The sequence below is a fragment of the Augochlora pura genome, chromosome 7, assembly GCF_028453695.1.
Source record: "Augochlora pura isolate Apur16 chromosome 7, APUR_v2.2.1, whole genome shotgun sequence".
NCBI lineage: Eukaryota > Metazoa > Arthropoda > Insecta > Hymenoptera > Halictidae > Augochlora > Augochlora pura.
In genome coordinates this window covers 13,303,287-13,324,204 of record NC_135778.1, presented here as the reverse complement: position 1 = coordinate 13,324,204, position 20,918 = coordinate 13,303,287, and the positions used below count along the sequence as shown (strand labels likewise).

At 40.3% G+C, this 20,918-nt stretch overlaps 1 protein-coding gene across 1 annotated transcript in view; it reads right to left on the bottom strand.

Annotated features, from left to right (window-relative positions):
• Ets65a (DNA-binding protein D-ETS-3) overlaps positions 1-12,636 on the bottom strand; it is an 87,750-nt gene extending 75,114 nt beyond the window's left edge. The window contains exons 1-2 of the mRNA XM_078184700.1: positions 12,067-12,636; positions 8,415-8,710 (exon numbers count right to left, since the gene is read on the bottom strand). Coding sequence (XP_078040826.1) covers positions 8,415-8,710; positions 12,067-12,131 — 361 coding nt within the window. The 5' untranslated portion in view covers positions 12,132-12,636. The remainder of the gene's footprint in view (positions 1-8,414; positions 8,711-12,066) is intronic.
• Between the last annotated feature and the right edge of the window lie 8,282 nt (positions 12,637-20,918).

The window sequence follows — 20,918 nt, the reverse complement described above, 5'->3', positions numbered from 1 at the left end:
ACTTCAGTCCTAGTTCAGTCGAGCGTGTACGATCGAACGTGCGGCGTAAGTCCTGCGAGCCTTAAAAGGGCTAACCACCGTGCGGCCAAGCAAACAGCACGTTGTCGGCATGCGCGTCACCTCATTTTGTCAAACATCAATTACCAGCGCAAACAAGGTAGGATGGTGCTCGACCGGCGAACATTAAATACATGCACCGCCCTCGGACACACTGACACAATATCCGACATGTTATAATGGACCGATCGAGCACGAAACGAATCCGCTTAACGTCAAACAACTTTTCTGCGGATATTTATGGAACGCCGATGATACGTTGATTAATTCTGTATCTACCGCGAACCATTTAGCTTTTAACGCTAGATTTACAGAGTACAAAAAGGCAGTTAGTCATTTAGAATTTCAGCGATTTTTGTCGTAATTATCAAATATATTCCCTGCGACTTTTTCTTTACAATTTTAACGACCCACCATTATACCTAACATGTTTAAAGTATTAGAAGGTTTAGGGTCTGCTTAAAAGGGAAGTTTATTTTATACCCATCTAAGAAAAGATCAATATTATTTTTTCTATTCGAGGCATATTTATTTATACGATACTGCTAAATATAGAAAGAATAAGAATATAGAAAGTTTATAAAAGAACATTGTTAGGACAATATATATGTCCGGAATTTTGTGGACATTTTTTGGCTCGCTGTTAACAATTGTGTTAGACAGTTTCGAATTCATTTTAATCTGTTAAACTTAATGTCAAGGAAATTTTTATAGACGAAGAAGGGCCAATGAAGAAAGCTTGCAATTTAGCAAGAAATCCAGTTCGAGCGTAGAACTTTTATTTTGTTCGAATTTTGCAAGTGAAATAGAATGTAGACGTCGGGCACGGACGAATCGACTTAAAATGAAAGTGGTCGAGCGTGAAGCATGCGGAGGGCCGCGTATAGGGCCAGATAGACCGAACCTCAAGCCGGAGAGGGTTGCAGAGGGTAGGGAACCACCGTCAGGAGGGATGCTGGGATGCCGAGGGGTGCATCCGGGATTCTCCGAGGGTGGCGATTCGCGGGGCGGTCGGTCGTCATGGATACGTTCCCGGCTAACCCCTAACCGCTCCTCCTCCCTTGTCATCCAACATTTTCGCGACTACGCCGCCATCATCGACCCACCATCTTGCACGGGGACAGACGATCTCCCCGGTGGAGGTGAAAAAACTTTTCGGCAACTCGAGACGCTTTCGCGTTACTCCGAGACCCGGTGATAACTCGCGATCGATGAATATTTTTTTCTCGCGCTTTCTGATCGACGCGAATACATTGGACGAAAGTTTTTGCTCTGTTTTTTTTTTTTTTGAGAAGTTGATTCAAACTCGTTGAATCAGCTCGACATGTTTTCGGCGTTATGGCTTCAATGTTATCGTCGTTACTAATTTTACTCTCTTCAATCCTTTCGCTGCAATATTTACGTATATTCTTTAATCGAAATAAAATTCTACTCCCCAGATAATAATATTTGAATATTAACTCCTTACCGTGCTTTGAGGATCTTGACTCATGTTGGACATTTTTAGTAATAATCTGTTTTAACCCTTTGCACTCCAGACCAGTTTAAGCCTAGATCTAAAATAGATGTTTTAACCAACTGCGTTTCCATTTTACATAACTTGGTACAATTTATGAAAATGAAATTGAGTCTAGTGAATCATAAAACTGTTACGCTTTTAACAATCTTTTAAATAGAAGGGTCTTTAATAATGTCAAAATTATTTTGGAAATGATATAACGATTTTCTTTGGCGCCTCAGAGGCGCCATTCGAGTGCTAAGGGTTAATAATTTTCAAGCCTAAATAAAATTCTCTTGTCGTCAATATTTAAGCGATACATTTTCTTTTTCTTCGAAGAAATTATTTGAATGGAAGAAGTTTTAAGAACTGTTCTGGCAACTTAAGAATCTGACGAACTTCATAAATTCAAGGTATTCCATTGGAAGAAGTTAAAATTGAACAAAGTATATTAAACTTATGTTTCCCAGTTGGTTAAATTGTCAGTGAAAATTTTTAAGGTGTATCAATGAAAACGAGAATAATTCGCGGATTAAATAAATATTTTCTAAGGGGTTAGGTCTTTAACAAAAATCTGATTTCAAAAGCAAAACATTACATTTTACCATATACTTCGTGCAATTGTATACCATTCCTAATATAAAGACTGAAAAATCTATCTAAATATAAAACAATCACAATTTTACAAAAGAACCATCCTTACTCGTCAGTGTTTTAATCAATAATTATTTAGACCTATTTCAAAAAACACCAAATTCACAGTCATTATAAAAGTCACAGTCATTATCAAACTGAACCCTTCATTTTTCCGTGCCCTACAAAATATATAGTATTAAAAATATTATTAGGTTGGTGCATATGAAATGTCGGATTTTTAAGCGAATATATAAAACTGCATATCTTTTTTCAAAAGCTATTAATTTCATCAAAATGTGTCCCATTTGTTTCAATACACTTTTCCCAACGCGAGTTTAATTCATAAATGTCTGTCCTCAAGAAATTCTCATTTTTCGGATCAATGAACTGTAGTATGGAATTTTTCAGACTGTCTCCATTTACATACTGTTTAGCTCACAAAAACTACGCATACGTCGTACAAAACAATTGCGAAATTAAATGAAGTAAAATATAAAATTTTATAAAATATAGATCTTTCGCCAAGCGACTTTCGCTATTTTAAACATTTAGGACAGTTTTTACGGGCTAAATAGTATATATATAGTATTCATACAGGATAAATAGTACATAGTATTCATATGCAACAACCTAATAAAATGCACTTTATCGCATAAGATAGAAATACTATAAGCCAGAAGATTTATTTCAGATTTCCAGTGGCAGTGCCTTCGAGCGCAAAGGGTTAATAGTCTCTAACGTCCGAGAGGTAGTGGGGAAGTTACGAAAATGCGGTAAAATGCGAGCGCGTGATTGTGGTTGCGACTAGTCTCAATTTGGAATCGTACAATTCAGAGCTATTCGACATGCTTCGCGCGGTGGGCAATGGAACAGCCACGCGCCGAGGGCGAACCTACTGGCAACGTCTTATCGCTGACGTCAGAGAAGGAAAACTCAAGTGTTTACTGAAATATTTCATAACAGAGTTTATGAATTTTAAAGATCAGAATTTGTTTAAGACAGGCATTTCTGTACTGATATCTTGTTGAAAAGGGTGTAGTAAAGCAAACGGGGCATATTTTGATTAAATCAACAGCTTTTGAAAAAAAATATACAGTTTTATATATTTACGTAAACATCCGACATTTAATATGCACCAACCTAATAGTATCTTATATATTACTTTTATATTCGTTGATAAACTCTGCTGAACATTCCAAAGTAGAATTTCACGTTTTCCGGAGAAGATTTCGATACTAAATTATCGCCACACGAGGCTCTATTCGCAAATATCGACGAAGCGTAAAAATGATTAAAAATCGCTTAAGAAAGACGCTCGTTCCTTTTGGAAAACGTCCCTCAAATACAAAAACTACCCGGGCCACCCCCCTCGGTATTCGTAAAGATGGAAACCCATCGAGCGGCTCGCGGAAAGTTCGCGGAGCCCGTAGCCGATAAATTTCCGAGGAACGAGCAGGATATTGGTGTGGTCGTGGAAAGCAGTCGACGACCGTTTTGCTCAGTTGGCGGCGCGGTGCAACCCTCGTGCAGCGCACCCCCGACGCTGCACCGTGACTCGCCTCTCCCTCTCTCCCGCCCTCTCTCCGGTGCCCTCTTCGTCCCTCTCCACCCCTTTTCCCAGCATAGCCATCGCGCCGGGGGCGTGGGCGGTAGATAACGTGATTTACACTGGCCGGGTAATTAATGTCCTCGGCGACCGGCGCTTTAAAAAAACAATCGGAAATCGGCGACAACGAAGAGCAACAGTCAGGCTGCCGGTATCGCGGCCGGCAACCGGCTGACAAATTATCGCGCCCGAGATTTTCATCCCCTTTTTCCTCCCGCTTTTTGCCCGTTTCATTTCTCTATTTTATCGGGCCGGGTCAGTGGCATGCATCTTGGAACGCTATTGGCGCAAACACGGAGATACCGCGAAGGTAACGAGCGCTCTTTTGTAGCTGTTTTCGGTGACATTTTTCATGGGGAATCTTTTATTTGATTGCTGCAATGGTGTTGGATTCTGGATTTGATAGAGGCGTTTATATCTGTGCGCTTTTCCGTGACGATTAATCTGTAAAAGTATGGTGGAGGGAATCCATCTATCTTTTATGTTATTTTTATGACTTTAAATTGTATTCGTATTATATGGATTTCAGTATGTTTATATGATAAATTATTAACGAATAGCATAGCCTATGAGCCATGTAGTAAAATAGTGAGTAAGTAGGTTCTCAAGTTTAGGAAATGTCAGATTTTGGGAACGTTTGTTAAGTTAATGCAATTTAGAATTGTGTTGAATTGTACATAAATATATAACCTGTTCACAAATTATCATAATTTCCATGTTTCAAAATTTTCTAGAAAATCTGGAAGACAAAAATAATTGAAAACTGAATGGCCGTATTAATTAATTTTGATCAATATAATGATTCACGTTTCGATAAAAATTTCCAAATGAAGTAGTGTCCCTTAAATATTATAACAACATATTTCATTTCCATTAAGAAGATTTCAACCCTTAATTTCTTTTCTAATTAATTCTTATTTCCAGTTGTAATATTACCAGAAAGAAATTAATTATTTATGCTTTCGTACGTTTCGTTATCGTAGCATAACATCTGTAGCTCGATTCGCTTGTACCGAGCCGAATCTACATTGTAATTAGAGCATTTGCGGGTCCCATTGAGACAGTTTTTATGATGTCAAGCCTATTTGCCGTGACACGAGCGAACACGGCCTGGCGGCGGCTAACAACGTGAGAAAAGTGCTAAAATTACTACGTGCGATCACGAGAAACGTCAAGATGGAAACGTTTGATTAGATCCCCTGAATCCGTTAAAGCCGTGAGAAAAGGAATGACTCAGGGCAATTGTGCCGGCCAATCACGTTAACCTTTCGATTGCGGTCGATTTCTACCACCTGATTTCTTTCACGGCCAGGCGGTGATAATGAAGCGTGTCTATTTTGTTCTATCGGATGCGAAGTCCTAAAAGCATTGCTACGCTATTAGTGTCACTGAGAATACCCATTATACTAATACACATCACCTGTCTCTAGATTCATTTATCATTCGGTCTACGAAGATTTATTTTACTTCTTAATGCCTTTCGAAGATTGCAATGCGAGCTTTTATTATCATTTTTACAGTAATTTATTCATTCGGGTACGATAGTACAACATATAATAAATTGTAATTTAATACAAATTAACATAAATTGTACTTTGTTCGCTGGAATAGGATATAAAATGTTCGAAAATTATATTTTTTAGAAGAACAATGAATTCTTTCAGCCTGCGTACAAGATTGTGATTATTAGATCATGGATCTCTATATTCGAATTCTTGCAAATGTTTCATAAAAAATGAATTTATCAAACTGAATATTTTAGTATGTGCCGTTAATTAAATATTATTAGTATTAATTAAATGCTCGAATACTTAATTTTTTAAAAACTCTTCACAATTTTGTATCCAGTCATTTAACTATAAACAGGTTTTTCAAAACGAATGACCGATGTTGTGTTAACGTTTAAAAAATGATTTAGCATTGAACCTATCAGAGTAGTCAAGTTGTATAATTCAGTATTTTAAATGTTTTAATTGTTCAATATCTGTCTCTTTCCCTTCGTCTTTTTTAAAATAATATCATATTTACTGCCGTTACCTACCGTGAGCGGTCTTTTGACCTTTGGAGAAATGATTTATAGCGATATCTGCACTGAAATCACAAACTTACCGTTGGTTTATTACTGTTATTCTCCCCAAGGAAAATACGGCGTATAATGATTTTAGTTTCATGTAAATAACAATATCGAAATTACTGAAGTAAAATAGAATTTTTCAATTTCTGGAGCCTCTTATCTAGGGAATGAATATGTTTAAAGTGTAAAAATAAATGTTTTCTAATTGTCACGTGAGAGTTACTTTATGCTAATTGTCTATTACTTATAAACATCTAAAAAATAATATAACGTTTATGTAATATGTGGCTATTCGACCTTTTTTCGGTAGAGAAATAATTATATACAAAATATATCAGTGGAATTAGTGTTACGAAATTCCTACACACAGTGAAAACTCTCTTATCTGATGGTTAATTTCGCAATATTCTAATACCAAAACATTCTATCGTCGAAAAATTTCATTCAAGTTCTCTACTAGATGATAACATGTCTAGATAACACAGTGATTAATTAATGGAACATTTGGATACCAAAAGCTTGGAAAAAGAAATGTTCGGTTAAGGAAGTCGCTAACGTACGTATTTGACACGTCGAAGTCCATGGGAACGGCTTATCAGTTCCGCAACCATAGAATACGTGTCGAAGATCGCAATTACAACGTTCCCAAGGAATTTTTTTCCCAGCCTTCCCCCCACCCCTCGTCCGCCGATTCTAGGCCGACACGAGCTTGCGCGTAATCGAGTCGCGTGTACGGTTTTCCACGCGTGTTCGCGTGACCCCTGTTACCATCGGAAACGTCGTTCTGGCCAGGTTAACTTGTCCGACTTCGATGCGTGTCCAACGGCAGGTCGGCCCGCGATCGCGGCCCCGCCGGTAGAAAAAGAGATCGTTCTTTTCCCGCGCGATTCCTCGCCCGGCTTTTAAACGGCCGCGCGGAACGCGTCCGGAACGCCCGTGGAAAACCAGGGTCGCGTGACCGCGAGCCGTTCGCGGATTATTATTCCAGGCAGCCTCCGATTATCGCAATTTCATCGACGTATCGACAGCAGCCCGTCGGGGCCCGTTCACGGAACGTCCTCTATTAGACGAGGAACGGGTTCCGAATTGGTATGTAATTATTCGACTGCGGATATTCTGCGTTTATTATAATTAGAACAACGTTGCTTCTGTTGCGTGCGCCCGGGGACCAGCGTTGGTAACGTGTAACAAAGTAGAGGAGAGTGGCAAGGATGAGATAATCGTTCTGAAAGATTGCTGCGTAGGACTTTGTAATCTGCTCGCGAATAAATAAAATAGGGAGAGCGCGGAGTGATTTATGGGGAATACGTTTCTTGAAATATTCGTGATATTAAAACGTGGAAGTTGCCGGCTATAAATAGAACGAACAGAAGTCACGCAAAAATGTCCAATACGTTTAGTTTAATACGTCTGTGCTTTTAAATCCTCTTAATTTTGTCACTGTTTCATATTACAACATTCGCAGACTATAAAACGTAGCCTAATAATAAAACAACTTGTAAACAGAAAATTTTCGCGAGAAAATTTCAGAAGAAATTCGACGTGTAAAGAATTCTAAAAGGATTCTCTAAATATGTATAAGACGACAATTAATACTTTTTCATTGACACAATGATTTGTGTCGGTTGTAAAATTGGCTACAAAATTTTGCAGTCGTTGTTATGTAAGGATTCGAGTGGTCGCAATTAAACGAAAGGTATTTTTTGACCGTGCAAATTAATGTCGCGTGGAATAAAAGCCGTGCATACAAAGTGTATCGTGCAAATCGAGGAACCGGGTGCACAATGAAACGAATATGCAAGGGCGAGGTTCAGCGAGTAAACGCTATTACGAAACCTAACCCGTATGACCCGAGTAAAATACACGAAATGATAAAAACTCTGTTGAAGTTCCACGCAAACTTTCTATTTTTTACTTTACTAAATCGGATTTTTATTACATTAGTATTGTCGTAAAAAATGAAATTATTGTTTCCATTTTCACGCAAGCTCAAAACCGGTTTCTGTTTCTTGTATAAAAATGCACAGTTTAGAAATTTCTATGCGTAACAAATGATTAAATGTTATCAATTAATTCTGTCTTTTAATTAGAGATATGAAACATATTAATTCGCACAAGGGTCCACAGTTTCGCTCCGTACTCTTTAAGTATTAAATAAGTATTGAAAATTATATATTAAAAATTAAGTATTAAAAATTATAAGTATTAAAAATTATAAGTATTAAAACAGTGATTAATTATTATTTAATTCTAAACGGGCTGATAATTTTAAATCGTGCTATAAATTTTCATCTTAATTTATATATCAATAAAGTTGGATTTACTTTTCAACATTGGAATTAATTCTCATCTTGATTTATTCAACTAGATAAAACTAGAATTTAATTTTCATTCTGATTTACACATCGATAAAGTCGTAATTAATTTTCATAACGATTTATATATTGATAACATCGTAACGAGAAATGAACTAAGAGAAATAACTAAGAGGAAAATTGAAGGCGACGGATACATGTGCGTAGAGAACGTTTGCGTTCGCTTACCTGTGATGGAGGCGGTCGGCGAAATGGCGGATGGATTGGCACGTGGTGGCGGCGAGAAAGCTCCGGACAGGTAGCCACCGCGATCGGCCAGAGCCTGTTTAGCTTTATCGACGCTCTCCTTGAGCCTTTGGAAGGTGCTACCGCAGGTAAGACCGCGGTACGGCCAATTCTCCTGTTTGACGCCGGCCGCGGTTACACCTGCGGCCGCGGCCGCGGCTCCTGCTCCGGAGGCTCCCTTTAACTCGAGCGCACCTGCGTACGAACAGCTAGCGCTGTCGTACATCACCAAAGAGCCCCTGAAAAGCCACCATAACAAAGTGAATATCTCGATCAAATCGTAATGAAAATAAAAGAATTATATATAACTACTTAATTTTTCATTATTCTGTTTTGCTCCACATTTTCTCTCTCGTTTTACTCTACAACCTGTGTCTATTTATTAAATCTTGTTAAAATTCGAAGTAGCCGAATGAACTATAATTATAACATCCAAAGTTTAACCCCTTGTCATACTTTGACGAGCCTGGCGCGCGACGAAAATTTCTAATAATAGTTTATTTAATGTGAATGCCATTCCGTTGTTTGCCATCAGTCTTTAAACATTGAAGCGACTGTCGACATGCGATAAATTTAAATTGTCTTTAAAACAAAGCACAGCCTGCAATTTCCGCTACTCATTTTTTTCATGAATACTTTCGTTTGCATATATATCTACTTATATTATTATTTATATTTTCACTTTATTACATAAAATAGAAATACAACAAGTCGTAAAAGTTATGTTAGATTCACAGTTAAAATGGCTTCGAGTGTAAACGGTTAATCGATTTTCCATATTTCCTCTAAAATAAATCGCTTTCGAACGCAGCTCGATCGTTTCCCAGACACCCAGCATCGTTTCTTGTCTTTCAAGAGACACCAACCAACCGTCCACTGTTCTCCGAGCTGTCCGCTCGTGAATCCACGTCGCGGCGGCGATGGATCACAAAGAGAAAAATGTAATCCGCAGACAATGAGCAGCGCTAACGCAGCAAGTGTGAGTTACTTGAACCCGTGACAGCACTTGCGTACAGTAGGCAGCGTCGTTAAGAATCATTAAAGGACCCTCGAAGCATCCGGTAAAGTCACGATCGAATTAAATCGAGCAAGCGCGTGTGCGCAAGAAACTTTCTTGCCTGCGACTGAAGCGGTGAATACATTACAGAGTGGACACGATCGCGTCCTCGGTCGCGAAACAGCAATTTCACGAAGCTATCAATTTCCATAATCGGTTGCTAGAAATAATTTTCTCCCGAAGAAATATCACCGCTCGTCGCCATTATAACAACTTAAAGACACCTCTGCTCATCCCCGTGGAGGACGTTATATTCCTTTCCCGTGATTCCTTCAACGAAACTGCAGCTTCTTGTTTCTGTTGTCGTCCGTTTTCGCGATATCGTACCGATTTCAGTTTGATAATAGCGCTGTGCTCAAGTATGCATCTCTTCCTGGGATTTTTTAAAGTAGTCTCAAATATTTGTATAATTCTGTTGTATTTATGTCGTGTATTACATCTATTCGGTTCTAGAAAGAATTCGATAACGATGCAATATGAATAATTTTTGCGCGATACTTGAACTGCAATTTATGCAAAGTTAAAATTGATTTGTTTGGCAAATTGATTTGGCACCGTTTTTTACCGACGTTGTTTATATACCGACGCGTTGAAATCACCGCCAACTCTTTACATGCTTATTTAATGCGCTAAAAAAATTATTTTTTAAAATCAAAAGTAAAGAATTAATTTCTACTATAAGAATGGGTCATGATAAGTTCATTCCATTGTTACGTATACGATAATTAATAATTAGACGTACTATATCAAATTATAGTAAAATATCAAATAGCTAGTGTGAAGAGTTGAGTAAAAACAATTCGATATGGATCGCGTTAATGATTGTTTTAATGTACTGTCGGCAATGGCAACATTTCTTATACACGAAGTGTCAATGATATTAACATTTTTCGGTGAAATGAGAGTCGATGAACATTATCAGTGATTTCAAGGTACCCCTAAGATGCTGCTTTCCCGAAGTCTAGATCTTCGCGAAGAAGATGGAACCGATCTCATCGAAGTTTACGCGGTGAAGTCGAAATTTTCGAGCTACCGAAGTTCTCCAGCCAGTAATTGTTACTTCCACAGGCTGTGCAGCCGGGTTGGAACGTAGCTTCGCAGCCAGAATCCCGATCGTCGCGTGGAAGGAAGAGCCCGAAGAGATATCGGCGAATTAACGACTAACTGGAGGCGGATTACGTGCACGTAACAACCGGGAACTTGTAATCGATCTATCCGTAATTTAGCCGTCCGTCGTGCATCTGCCTGCTGATCTACATTTTATCGACGCGGCCCTCCAGCTTATCCCTCGTCCATCGGAGTTCCGAAAGTGATAGCGGGAAGGGATTTGCATGGATTCGGGTCTGATACGATCTTCTCGCGGGATCAATGCGAAAAATCTGCAGATCCTAACCGTGTACTTAGGGACAGAAATCATTTGACGGCGGTTCGTGTGTTCTCATTCGTGGAACGATGGTGTTTCGATAATCAGCCTCGCGGCCCAAGTAATGACGAGAGACTTTATTAACGCTTCTATTTTCAACCATTCCTCTTTTTACTTCCATTTTTGTTTTGATAATTCAGACACGCTTCAGATAATATATCTAGTGGTTTTCATAGTCGATATAAATCTATATTATAAAATGAATACCTAATAGTGGTAATTTACTAGAAATGGGAGTAACTCGGTGTTGAAGTCACGCATTTATTTATTATGTTTTCTAGTCTGATCTCATCAATAGTTGCAATGATATGTATCTCTTATAGCTGCTATCAATTGAGGAGGTTGTACAGGAACAATTTTGAACTTGTACTTCACGCATCAGAGAAATTTCGAGCTCCTTGAATTTGGTAACACTTTGGACTGCCATGTCAAGAACGTCGAAATCTTTATAATATTAAGCTATTTTATTTAACGAAATCATTTTATTCAACCAAGCATTTCATACTTTTTCATGCGTAACCACCTCGTAAAACTGATTCGTCGATCTCAATTTTAGAGACACAATCGATAATCTAAAATGTTTTAAAGATACCCAAATATAGCAAGCAATATAGTTCTCACGTTACAGGTGAGAACGTTATTGCAACTCTTCCCACAAAGTCTACAAAGTTTAAACTTTTTAACAACGTGCTAGAATTACGAAGTTTTTTTTACGCAACTAAAAGGAAAAATCAAATTCAATAAAAATAGCAGCCGCGCCGTAAAGAAGATTTAAAAATGTTCAGGAGCATCCCTGGAAGGATCGTCGCCCGTTTTCCACTCCCATTGAAGCCCGCGCGGCTCGACTCGAACGTATTCTTCAGCAGACAATAATATTGACGTAAATCAAGCTGATAATAACAAGTGACCCACCCTCGCGGCGAATCGGTCCACATAATAAAACGGCGACCCACAAAAGATCCTCTCCTAGTCTCTCCTTTCGAGCCGCGAAATCTACCGCTTCCTCCGGCAAGTTGCATAAATTATTTTCCCCGACCGGACGCGAACAATGACCAGAATAAGAATGGCGGAGAGAGAGAGAGAGAGAGAGAGGGAGAGAGAGAGAAGGGTTTTACCTGGTGCGGTTGCCGCGACGATTTCCACGATAAAACGCGAGCTGCACGCCGAACACGCCGATCATCGATCGTTCGACGAGCGCGTCTGCCCGCGAACGTTCCTGGGATTTTCTCTGGATCGCGTTCAGGATCGAGGGGATCGAGGGGAGCCGGGCATGCCTCGACGACCGGCAAACCCCGTCGGATCCTGGCCCGGCAGCTATTTTATTCACTCGAAACAAACCAAACAGCCGCGAATAACGCGCCTGCCAGCCAGATACGCGCGGATGTCCACAATGTATCGAGGTCAATTTAATCACGTTCACAAAACTGTCACATAATCACGGTGCACCTCCGGCGGGCCGCAAGTATACGGTTTCCGCGTCCCGTCAACGAGACCCGGCCGTTTAATGGCTGCCGCGATTTTCCACGATCGTCTTTCTATTATAGATCGTCCGCCACACTTCGTCGAACAACTTTACTTAGTCTTTTTCGTTGATCGGGTCAATTGTTTAGCTGCGTTCACTGTCGACAGAATGGTGGAAGAACGTGTTATAGCGTGTTCTGACAGATGCGACTTTCAATATCAAGATTATAGATTACATAGTTTTATATTACTTAGAAGCTTTTCTCTGTTGTTTAAGTTTGTCAGGTTATAAGAATGTCGACACTGTAATTAATGGTCCAAGGTGACTGATTAAAATTGTTAAAAATTATTCTACTCTGCTGTAATATTTCTCACTGATATTAGTGCATGATTTAAATAGATTTATAGAATTCACTGATGCGGAATTGTTTCGACACATGCAATTTGCACTGTATTTCTTAAAACCGCACTACCATCTTGTTCCGGATAAATTGTTATACTTAACTCGTGGACCCATCGAGCATCGGTGCTTGAAGAAACGTATCCGTAGGATTTTTTTAAATGTTTTCTACGTGTTTTAATAATCCCGACGCTGAATTCAAATTGAAATGTTCCTCGAAGAGTTTATCATTTAATAAATTCCGTAACATATCTTGCACGGGTACCAGATTTGTTAATAATCCTTCTATTGTATAATCGCCTGTAGATATTAGACAATCTCATCAATAGTCGAATTACGGTAATTTCCATCCAGTGATCGCTATCATCGCCGCTACAGTGCTATCTGCATTGTTCGCATATCTCTCGCGACCATGTCCTGCAATCAAGATCTAGTCACCCTTTTCGGTCTCTTCGACTATATTCCATCCAATCTCGTCCCAGTATTTCGCTGTCATCATTTGCGCACTTTTTTCCAGGATACATTTAATATTCCCAGTATGCATTCAACATTTCCAGTGTATATTCATTATGTCCAGTGTACATTCAATATTTCCAGTACACATTCAATATTTTTAATCTTCGAATCGGTTCATTTGATCAATTTAAAGTTCATTCGCACAATATATTCACAATACTGTGCCACGATCACCAGCTTCTTCCTACGGTCACACTTTCCTCCGCAAATTCACTCAACACTACAATCTGACTCAAATCTGCCGAACTAAACTCGTTCAAATGTACGTCATAGTCTGCAGACTTCAAGGATCATCCTGTCATCGGCATAATTCCTCCGGTTCAACGCTCCAACTCCCGCGACTCTCGATTTTCTTCTCGCGAAGGCCTTCCAGTGTCCTCTAGACGTCGCGTAGCGTTCCGTCGATCAGTCGGCCGCCTTTACGAGCTTGCCGTTCCGATTGATTTTTCGAAATCGACGTTGCCTCGTGAGAACGATCCGCTCGGGTAGTCGTTCCTTGATCGCCGATCAACGCGAAAGCGATCGAGCCGGCGGGGGTCGGTGAAATCGCGGGATCCGCGGGCAAGATCGGGTTCTCGCTGACCCGTGATCGGCGAGCGACACGGGGACCGTCCAGATATCCGATCCAGAAGAGGCTGGACCCGATATCAAAGAAGAAGGTACTACGGGCAGGTTGTCTCGCGCAACTGCGGCCGCCGCGGACGGCAAATTGCCTGCTTCCGGGCCTCATTACATCACTCTGTTACTCTGTTAACGCTCGCCGGAAACCCCTCTCTGCCTGCCTCATCTAAACTCTCTATCTCTCTATCTGTCCCTCCCTCTCTCTCTCTCTCGCGCGCGCTCTCTCCCTCTGTCTCTCGCATGTACCTACACACACCGTTTAAACGCGCTGTGTCGCGGACAACGCGGCGGCCGCGCGCGGACTCGTGCGAAAGAGGGAGAAAACGCGAAACCGATGGATCCACGGCCGAAATTTCAGGGCCCGCGGTACGAATAAGACCCTGGACTCTCCTCCTCTCTGTGTCAAAACCGAACTGGTTTGTTGTTGTTGCTTGTCCACAGGAACGCCGGTTGTTTGTCGAGCGCAGGTCTGGGCATAAAGCCGAAATTTTTCGTGACAGTCGCACGAAATGGAAATCATGGAAATATTTGCTTCTTCTTTTAATTGTTTCAAGGCGGTGACTATGTCAATCATCGACAATTAAATGAAACAAATTGCTGTTATATTAGAAACAACAAAACGACTAATATCAAAAATATGTTTTGAGAAATTGCTAAATGAAGCTCAGAATATCGTTAACAGCACAGTTGTGAAAATGGTCCGTCGCCCGGGAGTTAACCCTTTGCACTCGAACGGCGACTCTGCGACGCCATTAAAATTGTTGTAGCACGTTCCAAAATTATTTTTATAGATATCACGGAAGCTTGAATTTAAAGAAATTGTTAAAATGTAACTGTTATATGAGTCACGTGATTCAATTTCATATGCTTAAAATGAATGTGGTTAGATAGAATGAAAATACTAGAAGCTAGAAAAATTATTCTAGATTTGCAGTTGAAATGGCTTCGAGTACAAAATGCTAATAACCTGTGTGTACTATTATATTGTATATACATTTGTATAATAGTTTAAATCTTTCATAAACATTTCGGAAGAATTTGGAAAATTGATAGACATAGATCTTATTTTTTAAATTAAATATAACGTAGTCGTGGGAGTTACGTTCATATGTATCAAAAACTGAAAGTTGTAAAATGTTACAAATTAAATCATTATAATGCTCGATATTTGTGAAAACATACAAAATCTGATGAATTCTAAAAATTGTAGACTATGTGAAAGCATGCCACCAAATTCATGAAAACACTCGAAATAATGTTCGCAACGTATCGAAAGACTTGAAAGTTCAGAGAGCCCGAAAGAATTTTTAAAGCACGTACGTCTGAAACACATTGAAATCTTTAGAATCGTGAACAATTTCTAATCATTGCGAAGTCTAATTAGAGAGATCGTTCATTAATTAAGAGCGATCAAAATTTCTTTCATTTTCACGAGAACGGTTTAATGCAGAAATAACTGATTCCGCGAATCGCTACCAACACAGACGCGAATCACCGACGGTTCACTATCGAGAAAGACCTTTCACGATCGAAAAAACCGGAAATGTGAAGTTCGACGAGGGAACGAAGAACAATTTTCATAAACGTGGCCGGGATGAGCGACGCTCGATGGAAGAAAATAAAGCGATGAAACCGATATTACTTGAACGAGGCGTTCTTCCTCTGAAAACTGGACTGCCTTAATGACAAAAATGAGCGTACACGGTATGTAGATGATTCTAAAACGGGCAAACGCGGGAGCAAAACGAGTTTAATAAGGCAGATAGAAATCTTGAGACTTCCCATCAAACTCCATTCTATCGCGAAAAAACGAACAAACGATGCGGTTAGAAGCGCCTGAGTTAGGTTGGAAACAACTCGTAACTATAACCGTTGATTAACACTAGACGACTAGCTGCGCTTCTTTCCATTCTGGCATCCCACATATCATAATTATCGCATATTGTTTGCGCAAGAAATACAGGTGGCTAAAGTTTTAAATATGTTAAATGCTCGATCGGTTAACTCCATTATAATTTCAATATCCTGTTATCTTTCAGAATCTTTAATCACTTACTTCCACGTCTTCCTTCGTTCTTGATGCGTTAAGTGTTGAATATCAACTCGAAAAATTCTAGCAACAACTAAGTCATTGAATTAGTAATAATGATGCTAGAAAGTTAAAGTTTGCTGTTTTTACTATTCTAAAAATCTTAGTAAACTTCAGTTTGTTCGATACGCTACGATAAAAATAAATTTCAAACCTTAGATCAGTGTCACTAATACGTGACAATTTTTATTTTCCGTCCGTCTTCATTTATTTTCATTTCTAGACTTTGATAACAGAGGAATTCGATTTCGTTTCGATTTAGAAGAAACAAATAATATTCGTATTTAGTAGATTCTGTATGAAATCTTCGTCATTGATAGTTCAACTTTACTAGAAGCTACTTTTTTCAAACATCTATCAAAAATAGTAATTTTGTTTCACGAAAAATTTGGTTAAACAAAAGCGTGTCGTTGTCATTTTTATGGAATTAAAAAGATAAATCGATGATACTCGACGCTTATTTTTCCCAGCTTAATCCACGACGATTCGAAAATTCCATAAACATCCGGCAGTCTGTGGATCGCGATGTACGACGGGCGGAGGCAGGCGGAATTTACGAGGCGTTAAAAAAACGGATAACGACAACGGAGAGACGCGGAGCAATAAAAAGAAAACGGCGGGAAAAATCGCGAACGCGCGGTCGCCTGGTAATTTAGCGTTGGATGGTATACGTGGCGTGGTTAATTCGCGAGACATGCGTGTGGCCAAGCGGGGGTGGACCATGCATCGCGGATGGAAGCCGCTAAAGTGTGCGCGGAGAAGAAAGAACGATGATAAGCGAGCCACTTTTTATGGTGCTCCGCGGTTATCGAAAGGTTCGCCGAACAACGATTAACGTTCGAACCGGTTCGTTCACAGGGGAAGTTTGAATCCCTACTACCTTGCGTTTATAAAACTATAAAGTGTCTTTAAATTAATTGTGTCTTTCGAAAAACGCTCTTTTAAACCATAAACAATTCCTTTAAATATATTTTATAAATCAAATTACTTTATTTTTTTATGCGATTTTTCTTTATACCTTTTTGTTTAATAAAATAGGTGATGTACGCATTGTGATACCATATGGACTTATTTAGGAATATATAACCTATACTCGAGAATTTGTAAAGATTCTTAAGATTGAAATTTGTAGGAATTATTTATAGAGGAAGTAGAGTATTCGCTTGATGATTCAAATGATGACTAAGCAAATTGAATGTACGATTTGCTGGTGACTTTATGGAGAAAGAAGCCAATTTTACGAAATTCGAAGACCTTTCTAAGCTATGAATACGCGAAGCATTACTGACAAATGTAGATCCCTTATTTGTTGCAAATTTATTAGAGAGAAGGTTTTTATCATAGTATTATCATAACATTCGTTTTCGAATGAAAAAGGTCTATCAAATTATTTTCAATTTTCGTCTTAGTAAAAGTCTGCGAAAATGAAAGAAATATACATTGTTTGAAAGGTCACTTCCAACCGACGATTGTTTAACGTTACTCTCTGAATTTGGAACACATTTGTATCATATTTTATCATTTTTATTCTCCTGCAACGATTCACTTTACTTTGGATGGGATAGTTAGACTGCGAAATGTAGTACAAAATAATGGTGACTCTTTGAATAGACAACTCTCTTACCCATAACATATTTATGACACTAAACTATCTGCAATAAGCTATCCATAAACAAGCTAAAACACAAACAAACTTGTTTGCTCACCCGCCTAGAGAAGCTTCCAAGAACATCGCCGCCGAAATATTACGTGAAAAAATTCAATTAAAAACATTACCTAATTTAATTATTCTGCCATCATCGCCAAAGACTTCTCAGCCCTCAGCATTCAATCTCAAAAACCAGCACGAGCCGCGTCCATCCTCGACTCTACCACACGACCGCCAACGTCGTCGCTCCAACAACTATCCCGCCTCGCGAGCCGTATAAATCCCCCTCGAAAACAGTGTCCAAAGCAAAAACAGTATTACCACTCACCGTCAATCCGGGGTTTTATAGCCTTATCCAGCACTATCCGATCCAGGTTCGTCGATCACCAGTTACCTCTGTCTCCCTCCTCTCCCCCCCGTGTGTCACCACTGGGTCCCCGACCTGCGACCTGTTCCCCGCACCTTCACGAAAATACCACCCCCACCCCCCCGTGGCGAAACCGATGGGCAGAAGACGGATCCGTCGCGTCGAGGAGTAACGTCGTTTTCGAAGTTTGGAAAATCCGGGGAACGGAGCACAAATACCGAGAAACTTTACGGTGAGCGAAAGAAGGATTCGAAGAGGCACACGAATTCGGACAGGCACCGTCGGGCGACATCGACGACGACGGCGACGGCGGCGGCGGCGGCGACGACGACGACGCGGATCGCCGGTTATCCGCGGGGATTACAGCCAGCTAGGGTATTACGTAGTCTGTCGGCGCGTGGACCACCGTGGGGGCGAACTCGGCCGCGATGCGACGGACGCACATTTGGCAGCGTCGTTATCAGTCGCGGTCCGACGATTGGCTGTATCGGAGCCTGCGCCCGGACGCCGGAGGAACGGGGTGGCGAGGGTGGAGATGGCGGCGGAGGACGCTGGCGGGAGGGGGTTGCTACCCCCGCCCCCCATCCACTCGCAGCTCCGGCATCAAGCGGCTCCTTAGAGGCGGGATCATCCACCAGGGTGGATCTTTCCTCTCCCTCTCTCTCTGTCTCTCTTTCTCTTTCTCTTTCTCTTCCTCTTTCTCTGTCACTCTCCCTCTCTCTCCCTTCCTCTCTCACTCGCTCCCTCTCTCCTGTTCTCACCCTCCCAGCGCACCAACCCCTATATCCTACGTTCTTCAAAACCGTTTCGCTTTTTCCAACTTTCTTTCTCCTCTTTTTCATTTTACCCCAGCCTGTCTCCCTTCGACCCAGCTCGCTTCTATGGTTCGACCTCTTTGTCTCGCCCACCGGGGGTTTATCCAAGCCTGTCTCTTCCTGTTACGTTCATGCGCCTCTCGTTCTGATCCACGGCTCAGGCCGACTTTCCTCGCTTCTCCTTACCGCTAGGCTGCTGTCTTTCTTGCCACTAGACTGCTATCTTTCTTGCCGGTAGGCTGCTGTCTTTCTTGCCGCTAGGCCGATATCCTTCTTGCTACCGAGCAGCTGTCCTTCTCTAGCTGGCAGGTAGAGTCCAGAGGGTTGCTCCGCTCGGTGGACTTTAGGGGTGGCGAGCTTCTCTGTCCTACCAGCTCCTTGGCCCCTTTGTGGAGGTGGGAACCGGCAGAAAGCTTTCCGTTGGTACGTCACCCGGTGTTCCGTTGTGTTCTTAGTGTTATTGATGACGGGGATATAGAAATTACCGAGCACTCCAGCGGTTGGAAGATCGAGAGTAGTTGTGGTCTTCGGTTGGTTCCGAGATGCTTCCAGGGTGGGAATGACCGGCCGCCGGTGATATTCTTGCAATGTTAAGATTCGATAGCCTTTCGAAGTCAGTTGGATCGAGGAAGTGATGTATAGGAGAGGTTAATCCACTTATTCTCTTTACAGGTGGCTTCATTAGAACGTTTTCGATTGTAATTATTTTTTAGAGGAAAAAGAAAACACATTTACCGTGTGCTTTTACTTGAATGCTTAGATTTTGATAAGAAAAGGTTAGCATCTTATTCCGACTTAACTCTTCGAGGCACAGGATTTTATAGAATAAATAGACCCATATTGAACAGAAATTTTGCTGCGTTTTTAATTAAACAAAATTAGTATATCTCCATTGAAAGCATATAAAAGCTTAAACAAATGACGATTCAACTGAATTTGTTGTTATAGAATGGGACTTAAATAGTCCTACCGTGTCACGTGGGTTTATGAATGAATAACGTAAATATGTTGCAATACTACGAGGTGGGTATAAAAATGTCCCACAATGCATTACCGTGAATCAAAGAGGTGGGACATTTTTAATCCCACCGTGCCCCAAAGAGTTAAAAGAATGAGACGATGCTCAGACTTAAAAGGTTCAGTGCTAGATGTCTCCGTCACGAGCTATACTCGTCAAAGTACGGCAAAGGGTTAACGTCAAAGTAAAAAGAAAATCTTTGCGAAAGGGTAATTCAGCTTGTCTCTATTTACAGGAAATATCTATCTCTCACAACTTGTTTTATTTTTATATCTCGTTTAATTATTCGTAATTGCGTTTTCGTTCCAAACGCAACTTATCAAAAGCGATATGAGCAGAGAGTAGCATAAAAATACCAATTAGGTGAACAGAATACAAAGTAAGCGTACAACTTCAAATGACTGTTTCAATTGTAATATTTACTTTTTTGAAAGTAAAAATATTTTTTACAGTCGTCATGAACAGGAAAAAGTTGAAGTCAGGTTAAAGTTAAGTTCCTAGGCGAGCGATTTTATTCACTATTCTTGCGGTTTGTTTTCTGTTTCTTATTCTAATTTTTCTTTAACTTTTGTTGCGCCGAAATCAGTTTTTTTTCGAGGAAACACGCGATCAGTGTTCTCGTATCCGAAGGGAACCTTGAGTATCGAGATAACCGATAGAATCTTGGCGAGGACTCAAGATGGTGGAGTTGAACCCTAGCTGATCGGTGAGGACACTGGCCCGAGAGAATAATAGTAATTAGAATGTAACTTTCGTTTTGCGGCCCGCATGATTATGCGAAATAAAATTAAATATCTTATCTGTCGTTGCCTTAAAACCAGCTGGATATAAAAACGCGTTACACATATTTTCGCATAAAGAAAACTATTTCATACAAAATATTGTCATAGATGATTTTAGTATCATCCTGAGTCACCGTATTGTGCACTAAATAGTCGAATTTAGCAACTGAAATTATTGATGACCATAAAAAATTCTTGAAAAAGTTCTCTTTAATTTCGTAAAGGAATTTTTCAAACGGTGCTGTATAGA